The sequence below is a fragment of the Pteropus vampyrus genome, unplaced genomic scaffold (assembly GCF_000151845.1).
Source record: "Pteropus vampyrus isolate Shadow unplaced genomic scaffold, Pvam_2.0 Scaffold1, whole genome shotgun sequence".
Classification (NCBI taxonomy): domain Eukaryota; kingdom Metazoa; phylum Chordata; class Mammalia; order Chiroptera; family Pteropodidae; genus Pteropus; species Pteropus vampyrus.
Genome location: NW_011888782.1, coordinates 32,065,690 through 32,075,303, shown reverse-complemented (window position 1 = coordinate 32,075,303; position 9,614 = coordinate 32,065,690). Strand labels below are relative to the sequence as shown.

Genomic DNA, 9,614 nt, shown 5'->3' with positions numbered 1-9,614 from the left:
ATCATCCTCATTTAACAGATGAAGAGATCATGAGACAGAGAAATTAAGTATTATTCAAGATCACACAGCTAGAAAATGAAAAGTCATGTTACACCAAAAGCTGTGCTCCTACCAGATTATACTTCCTGGAATAATAGGAAGATATAGCCCCTGTCTTTTCATTTTTGTATCACCAGCTTTAAACATATAAATAACATTCAACACATATTTGGTGAATAAATTGATGAACTAGTTTTAGATGACAAAGGAGGGGGAAAGAAACTTGTCTCTTACTCAAGGTAACAAAGTGGTGACCACTATAAGAAATAATTAATCTCAAAGTAAAAGCCTATAGATCACTAAATTATCAAATAATATTTTAATGACCACCACACTATATTTAGAGAATGTACAGGAAAGAAATTATTAAATTAACTTTTTCTATTTGATAAAGGAATATGAATAAATTCTCTAACATACTAAGATATTTCCCAGATAGGTTTTAGACAATATCTACAAATTAGGAGTTCGAGTTTTCTTTACATTCTATTTGGTCATTCATAATCTTCCAATGAAAGAAAAAGTTGACCATCAAGTTCACTACTCTAAAAGAAATAGGCACTTACCTTGACTCAGCTCTATGGACTGACTCTTGTTGCCAGTCCAATGGGAGACAGAACAGGACACAGTAGACACATCGCTATCTGCCCAGTGGCATGTACTCTGGACAGTCACTGTGCCATTGTCCAGATATTCTTGCTCAGTGACACAATCTCCTTCTGGGGTCCAGGAGATCTGTGCAGCTGGCTTCCCTGCAATTGCCTTGCACACCACAGTTTTATTCTTGCTTTGAAACAGGGTCACCTCAGGGGCCACTGCAGAGATGTAGGGAAAAATACATCAGTCTTAACACATAAGATATGGAATTTAGAGATATTTATTTCAGTCCCAAATCTGATTATCTGAAATGCCACAGTATATGATGCCCCTTACCTGACACTTGGAGGTGATAGCCCACATGGAAATCCCCATCAAGTGTTACCGTCTGACACCCGTAATACCCATCATGAGCGATGGCCACTGGATCAATCTGAAGGGTAGAATTCTGGTCAGGTCGGAAGGCCCAGGTTATTCTCTTATCAGTACAGTTTAGTTCCCTGGTCTCATTTGTATCTCTCCTGTAGGCTCTGGTGCAGGGAGGCTTGTCTCTGAGGATTATTTCCCATGTCGTCAACTCTGTTTTCAACAGGGTAGGATGGCAAGGGAGCACGACCTTTGTATCCACCAGTACAGACTGGGAAACATTAACTACACACACACACACACATACACACACAAAGAATGATTGGGAAAAGACAAAAAAAAAAAAGCTTGGTAAATAAGTGTGTTAAATTTTCCATAACATATTACATTGAAGTTGTACTAGAACATTACTTGCTGGTGGTCTTATTCCAAAAATGTTAGACTTACATTAAAAAAATTAAGCATTTTCAAAATGTACATAACATATGACACCGAATCCAAAGATTAACTCATTTTCTCCTATATTGTGTATTATTAGGTAAACAATATGTATTATATGTGTAAAAAATATTTTAAGTATTTTGAAATTAATTCAGGAGTTTTGATATCTATGAAATGACCAAGAACACACAATTCTCAATTAAAAGGCAAAGACAATGAATGTTCTGGTCAGAGACCATTAGATTTATTTTATAACTCATGCTCCTCAGGACAGAAAATGGAATAATTAGTGATGTGGTTGTGGCCTCCTAAGTTCTGATAAGAGAGAATAAATCAGTGATATCAGAACTAAATACTGATCCTTAAGGGTGGTACTTCAGACAAACATAAATGCTGCAAGTATATGGTGTTAAAAATAACTGAGATGGCATTTGGGTTGAGCAAGCTGGAAATTTTTTTAAGTTTATTTTTTATTTGGAAAATCAGAAAGTCAGCAAACTCAACCAATCTTTCTTCCTTCCTTCCTGTTCAGTCACACACTCCCAAAGAATTCAACTGTGAAATTTTCCCACAGATTTTGTTTCCATGCTTTCAATCTAATTATGAGGATTAAAAGTAGAAGCTGACCTCTTTTGCCCATCTTTTAAAGTAAAAATTAAGCCCTGCAACCTATAAGTGTTTTTCAACATGAAAGCCCATGCTTTCCCATAAACCTACATAATGTGTCCATGACTGGTGGAGGGTTTACTGAGAGATGATAAGGTATATCTGTTACAACTCACCTGTAATAGAACATCAGTGACTTCATCGGTTTAACATGAGCAGAGCCAACTATGGCAGGGTAAAATTTTTATGTGAATGAAGCTTATTTGTGCTAAACTCTACATTTGATATCTTCTCTCCTTTCCTCTTTTGGTCACCTTCTTCTCCTGTGATGTACTCAAGCCTTTGAATTTTACAGCTAAATAAAGATCACTTAACTGGATGAAGAAAGAGGGAGGATTTTAAAGCAGATCTGAGAGGCATTAAATCCATGCTCTTTCCACCACTCCAGGTGGCATCCCCTTACAGAAGGAATCTCCAACTTGACAAAGGCTTAAAGGGAAGCAAGAACTTGACTTAGAGAACTAGAGTTGGGTGTGGATAAGCACATATGTGCCACAAGGGAAAGATGCTGAAGATAAAACTAGAAATAAAAAAGACTGGTGAGGGAGCAAGTTGTGAAGGCTCTGTATTCTGAGGAGTTTGAACTATAGCTTGTAAACACTATAAGGTGTTAATATGTTTGCTTAATATTTATTCTCAAGATCTATCTTTTTTTAAAGAAAGTATTAGCTAGTCAAATATACATGTGTATTTTAACAGGGCCACAGTATCCAAGGAAGTAACTCCGATGATGAGGGTTCCAAGTACAGTGGATATTCTATGTTCCTTTACCTTCCTCCATTCTTTGGACTTCAGTCAATCGCCCTTCTCCTTTAATGATAGTTCTTATCATATTGCAATTATTTCATCCTCTCTTCACTCTCCTTTTACTTTTTTTATATCTTTTTTAATTACTTTTTTTATAATTTACAATGTCCAGCCACTACCCCACACTAAATGAGTTTGCCACCCATCTAACAAATATATCCTCATACACTGCTGTGATCAGCCAGGGTGATTTCACTTCTTACTTCACTGAGGGGATAGAGAGTAGATTCTCAAATTTGCTCCAAAGCCAGTAGTCATACATAGCTCATCTTTTCTGGATCTTTTGTCTGTAAATACCTTCTAGTCTCATCCAGCCTTGTGCACTCAGACAAATTCAAATTGGCTTTTGGGCATTTCCTTTCTTTCTTTTCTCACTACCATCCCCTATCTTAAGTTCCCATCACCATGTACCTAGATTATTGTGAAAGTCTCCTAACTTCTATTTCTATTTCAAAACTATCCTGTCTTCAGTTCATAACTTACATTGCAGCCAGTTACATCATTCTATAACACAGATGTGATTCACTCAACTCTAATACCCTTTAGAGATCTCTCACTGCCTGAAGAAAACATTTAAATGTCTTTGTATTGGCTTTGAGAGCCCTCTTTTTAAAGTTGACTCACCTTGCCAATCTTATCAACCCCTACATTGCCCCTTACTTCAGAAAGAGAACACCAAACACAATTTAATTTCTATGTCTTTCTTCACATTGTTCTTGACTCTGAGATGACTTTCACACTGCTCTTTGTCTAGTATAATATTCCTCTTCCTCTAAGACCCAATTCATGCTGCATCCTATGTGAAGCCTTCTCTGAGCCCTGGTGCTAACAGTTCCTTCCTCTACACTCCTGATACACTTGATGTGAGCACTCATCTCCTCTGCTTTGTGTAATAAATGTGGTCATGTCTGTATGCCCCCATAAAACTGAGCTCCCTGAGGGCTCTCTGATAGTCTTGCTCATCTTTGTGTACCCCATAAAGCCTAGCACAGTGCCTGATAGAAAAAGCTCTATAATCTTCTAACGGAATTCAATTGCTTTGGGCAAGAGAGACAGGGTCATTTAGGGTCCTTCACACCACAGCTTTCAGACAGCCATATTCTTCAATTAGACACAAGGCTGGCCCTCAGACCAGACCAGCAACTTATTTATAAAGAAGTTTAACACTTTATCTTGTCAGTACTAGCTTCTAGAAAAAAAATATATTACCTTCTACGGGAAGTTTTAAATGGTTCCGCTTCTTGTCCATAGATGAAGCTAGAAAAATATTCAGAGAAAAGTAAATTTTAGGCACTTAAATGGAATGGAATCCACTAGTTCTCCACAAAAACTGATGTAAACATGTTAGAAAATAAGTTAATCATAACTGAATAACATTAAAAGCCTTACAAACCAGAAATTAGAATTAGTCCATCATTAAATGAAAAATATGTTAACATTTGAAAAGTACTTTCATAAGCTATTAATCAGTATTTCTTATTTATGAGGTACTTTGTTTGGTGCTTGACAACTATTTTGCAAAGGGTGACCCTGCCCCCACCCCTTCTGCAGCCATCCCCGGATTAAAGTTGTTTGGTTCAGTGTTGGATACTTCACTCAGCTGGACAAATCAGAGTACTTTCTTGAGAATTCTGGAACCAGAACTGAGAAGAATAATTTATCCCTCTTCTTTCCCCATTTTTCCTACTATAATGGTTAATTTTATGTATTGACTTAGCTAGGACACAGTTCTCAGATACTGAGTCAAACATTATTCTAGATGTTTCTATGAAGATATTTTTAGATGAGATTAACATTTAAATCAGTAGACGTTAAGTAAAGCAAATTACCCTTCGTAATGTGGGTGGGCTTCACTCAATTAGTCAAAGGCAGAAAGGCAGCTCTGCCAGTAGACCACCTTCAGACTCAAACTGCAACTCTTCCCTGGGTCTCCAGGCTGCTCACCCACTCTGCAGATTTTGGACTTGCCAAGCCCCAACAATCTCGTGAGACAATTCCTTAAAACAATTCCTTAAAATCTCTCTCTCTCTCTCTCTCTCTCTCTCTCTCTCTCTCTCTCTCTCTCTCAACACACACACACACACACACAAACACACACACACAAACACAAACACACACATCCTATTGTTCTGTTTCTCTGAGGAACCCTGATTAATGCATCTATCTTGGGAAGAATGAAGCAGAAGCAGAAGCAGAGAGACAGACAGACAGATAGACAGACAGAAATGACAATCTTTATCTAGCTGAAATTTCCAATTCCATAGTTCCTGAGACCTAATGCATTCCTTCTCTTGGGTTCTACAGAGTTTCTGATAATCAAAGTAGTCTTAATTTACTTTGAGTTTAGTTTCTGAAAAACTCTGTTTTGTAGTATTGTTTTTTAAAAAACAATGATTTTAAAATATTGTTTATAATTTTAAGGCATAAAAAAGTTCTTCCTCTGAGTTTATAAGACCACCGTTCGTGTGAGCCTTCCATTATAAAAATATATTTCTTGCTCTCCTATTTTAATTTTGCATGCAGTTCTACTACATTAAAAAAAAATAAACAAAGACATTCAGTAAAGGCCTTAGAAATGAGCAATAAATAGATCTCTGAAATAATTTGACTTTTCTAGGCAGCTAACTGTTATTGGCTTAGGTGAGAAGGAAGGCGAAGAGTGAGATTCTATTATATTTAGTCCATATTGGGCTCAAGAATCTGTTCTAGTAGCAGATAAAAAGTCAGAGCTGACCTCAGAGGTTTACCCAGATCTAGATTTTCAAGCTCTAAAAATCATAGCTCTCACAATAGCTTAGCCTTTCCAGACCTCTTCCATCCTAACACAATCCAGCTTCCAAGTGTTCTAGGGTCTGTCGGTCTCTTCCATTGTCAAATTGACCACAACCAAGACTGAGAGTTTATAACAGAAGGAAATTTAGGATATGGGTACTTTGTGATGGTATTGTTGAAGTTTTCATTTGGAAACATTGAGAGGAAAATTTAAAGTTTTATTAGGAATAAGAGGTGGAAGTAAGGTGGGGTAGGAGTACTGGAAGGGAAAAATCAGGGTCTACAAATATTTCTGTGAAGGGCCAAAAAGTAAACATTAGAGTCTTTGCAGTCCATATAGTCTGCGTTGCAAGTATTCAACTTTGCCATTGCATCTAGAAAGCAGTAATAGATAATACTTAAATAAATGAGTGTGGCCTTATTCCAATGAAATTTTATTTACAAAAATATGCAGTTAGCGAGATTTTGCTCATGGGCCATAGTTTGCTGACTCATGATTTAAAGTATAGTGATTTGTTTGCTCTAATTTCTTGTATTTACCATAATTAAAAACAATAAATACCTATTGGGTAGTCTATTTTTTCCTGCTTACTTTGCCTTAAAAATAAACTAAATTCCTACTAACAACTCCAAGTTTTCCCACAAGTAAAATAAATTTCCTATTTTGTTTTTATTATAAATAGCAACTCCATTCCCTCCTTCCTTCCTTCCCTCCTTCTCTCCTTCCTTCCTTCCTTCTTTCTTTTTCTTACTTTAAGTGAAGTATGGCAAGTATTGAGGGTATCCAATAGGATTCTGATGAATAAGAAAATTACAATGTGCCCTGCTCCATTCCCAGTTAAAGTAGTTGACTAGTGATCAAGACATGGTAGCCATGAAGACAAAGGTTACTTTAGCAGATAAGGGCTTTCCTTAGTGGGCATTTTGGCCTCTGCAACCATGAGACCTGCTTTCTATTTTTAAAAGTATAGTCTATTTCCAATGGAAAGTTTGAAGAACTCAACCCCAATTGATGCCTTTAAGGAGATATTTAAAGGCTTTTCTTCTATCTTTTGAATTTTATGTCATATGCCCTATAGATATTATTACTTTTAGTGACAACGCAAATAATTTTCATGCTCTAAACTGTTAAATTGTTGCCATTTCAGTGGATTCTCATTTTAGAAAACTTGTCTGGGAATATTGGCAACTTGACCATATTAGTACTTATCAAATATAACTAAATAAGTGTCCAGATACTACAAGATTCTGTTAGAAGAGCCTGGTTTTACAATAAGTGGTGTCTTTATAAATGACTTAAATAATGTCTTCAAGTATTTGAATTTCAGTGATCTCCCAGTGGGCTAGAATGTAAAAGAGACCTTCTGCTTAATAATTTTTCAGTGAATGGAGACCCAAGGAGAAATCTCTCAAATCAAGTACCAAATTCTCCTACAATCAAGCAAAAATCCACCTCCTTCCAAAGAATACCTTGAGAATCAGTAAATTGGGAAAATCAGTAAATTATCTTTACAACTTCTCATATCAGAGATAAAACTCATGAGTTAGAATGTACTCTTAGGTGTACAAAAATTGTTTTTAGAAGAATAAAAGATTTATGCTTATTTTTTCAAATATTATTCTGATTATTTTTAAAATACTGGATTTTTTTTAAAACTTTGTTAATTGCTAATGTGTGAGTTTTATTATCTCGATTGGCAGCTAGTTGCTATAGAATTTCATATCAATAGAAAGTGTGTCCTTCTTACTCAGTCCTGCTGGAAGCTTTGTATACACCAAAGTAGTACAACAAATATTTAAAGCTTCTGATCAATGGTCCTGTGTTTTTTCTTTAATTTCTTCATATGAAACCAAGTTTTCTTTTAAATTTAGAAAGATTATAGTTTTACATTGTTAACATCAAAAATCTAATTTAACTCTTTCACATTGTACATATATACATAATATACATATATAGACTGAAACAAATATGAATTGTGTTTTTAAAACATATTTACAGTAGAAAAGTAACATAATTACTCATTATATTCACTTCCTTATAAATAATATATATAACAGTAAACTTGATCACTGAAAGCCAGAAGTCTGAAATCAAGGTTTTAGCAGGGCCATATTGCTTCCGAAGACTCTAGGGAAAAATCCTTCCTTGTTTCTTCCAGTTTTTGTTCACTGCCAACAATCCTTGGTGTTCCTTGATTTGTAGATGTACCATTTCAATCTCTGCCTCCCTCTTCACATGACTTTCTCTCCTGTGTCTCTTAAGGATGCTAGTCATTGAATTTAGGACCCACTCTAATTCAGGATGATCACATCTCAAGAACCTTAACCTATTTACATCTTTGAAGAGTCTTTTTCCAAATACAGTGACATTCATAAGTTCCAGGTGGACATATCTTTTGGGGGGACCACCATTTAACCCACTACATTCATGTATTATCCCCACACCTCAGATTTATAGTTTATACAATTATTTTACTTATTTTATTCTGTAGATGGCTGTAAATATAGTTTATTCTGTAATTTTTCTAGGTAGTGAGTAATTGAATGTAATTAAAAGAGATATTTATTAAGTCCAAGAATGCATTTTGAAATCATTGGAATTATTTTTACATTAAGTATTCAACGTAAGAAATGTCACAGAAATAACAATTGAAAATATAAGGAAAAAGTTAACTGTAATGCAAACAAAATTTTAAGAGACAGTAGGGCTGGGTGGTAGGGCACAAAAAATAAACCACTAACATCTGCTAAGACCTATTTTTTAAAGTTTTTTATAAGGTAATAACATGTTTCCAAAATTGAATAAAAAATATTTTGGAAATTGATTTGTTTACTGATCACATTTTTGAAATAAGTACTAAATAAGCAAAAATAGTTTCAGAATGAAAAATTTACCAACACTCTTAAACTTAAGCAGTATTTTCTTTAGAGAATTTTAGACAATACACACTATAAATGCATATAAGACTATTTAAAATTCTAAAACGTAAAAACTATACAAATATCAAGCACTCTCCTAGTAGAATTATCATTAAAAGATGAGCATTACCCAAACTGCAATTATCCTTGCCCATGTTCTGCGTTGAGCTGCTTACTGTAACAGAATCATCTACTTCTGTGCTTATGCACTCTGAAATAGGGTGGAGAGAGAAATATATATTAGTATACCTGACTCCTAGTTAATTGCCAATGAAAATTCAAATTATGACAAGCAAGCAAAATTCTCAAAAAATTTTGCCCCAGTATAAACTTTTGACCCAATCTTCCTGCCTTTTTGTCATACCTTTACTTTAGGCCCAGAATGTCCCTTGCCACCTTCCTGTCTTCATATTCAAATCTAAGTATTTCTTCTCCCTGGCTTATATGTATTTAGTCTGTCTCTGTGGAAGACAGGGTTTTCCTATTTGTTACAGACTTTTTAGGCACCAGTGAGTAGGTAGAAAAGGTTTAGAAGCACTATGTTAATTAGATGCTGGTATGGAACTAAAAAGGATTTTCCTAAGCATTGTTGAAATCACATCATATATACAACTTATCTATTAACTTCAAATTTTATAGGGCAAGCTCTAAGTGAGAATTGCTAATAAGCATATTTTGAATAGCAACTACTTGGCAAAGCACTTGCTAGGCATAGAAACATCATAATAAAAAATATCTCTTCTCTCCAAGAGCTAAAGTTCAGGAAAGGAAGCAACTATGTAAGCAAACATACTGTAAAGTTTTCAGAGTGATGATAAAAGTATGCATAATGTCCAAAAGCTAAAAAGAAGTGATGCTTAATTCTAAGAGAGCAGAGGTAAAAGAAGACTCCCTGCAACAGATGATATCTAACCTGGATCTTAGTAGATTGAGAGTTTTCCGGGAAGGTGGAAGGAAAAAGAAAATTGCACACAGAAAGAATGGTTTTCACATGAGGTTTTCAAAGA

The 9,614-nt window shown here is 35.1% G+C and overlaps 1 protein-coding gene across 1 annotated transcript in view; it reads right to left on the bottom strand.

The window, feature by feature from the left end:
• Positions 1–9,614, bottom strand: part of LOC105288998 (cell surface glycoprotein CD200 receptor 1-like) — a 40,149-nt gene that overhangs the window by 12,072 nt on the left and 18,463 nt on the right. Inside the window, exons 3-6 of the mRNA XM_023525613.1 lie at positions 8,738–8,818; positions 4,126–4,173; positions 973–1,287; positions 606–854 (exon numbers count right to left, since the gene is read on the bottom strand). Coding sequence (XP_023381381.1) covers positions 606–854; positions 973–1,287; positions 4,126–4,173; positions 8,738–8,818 — 693 coding nt within the window. The remainder of the gene's footprint in view (positions 1–605; positions 855–972; positions 1,288–4,125; positions 4,174–8,737; positions 8,819–9,614) is intronic.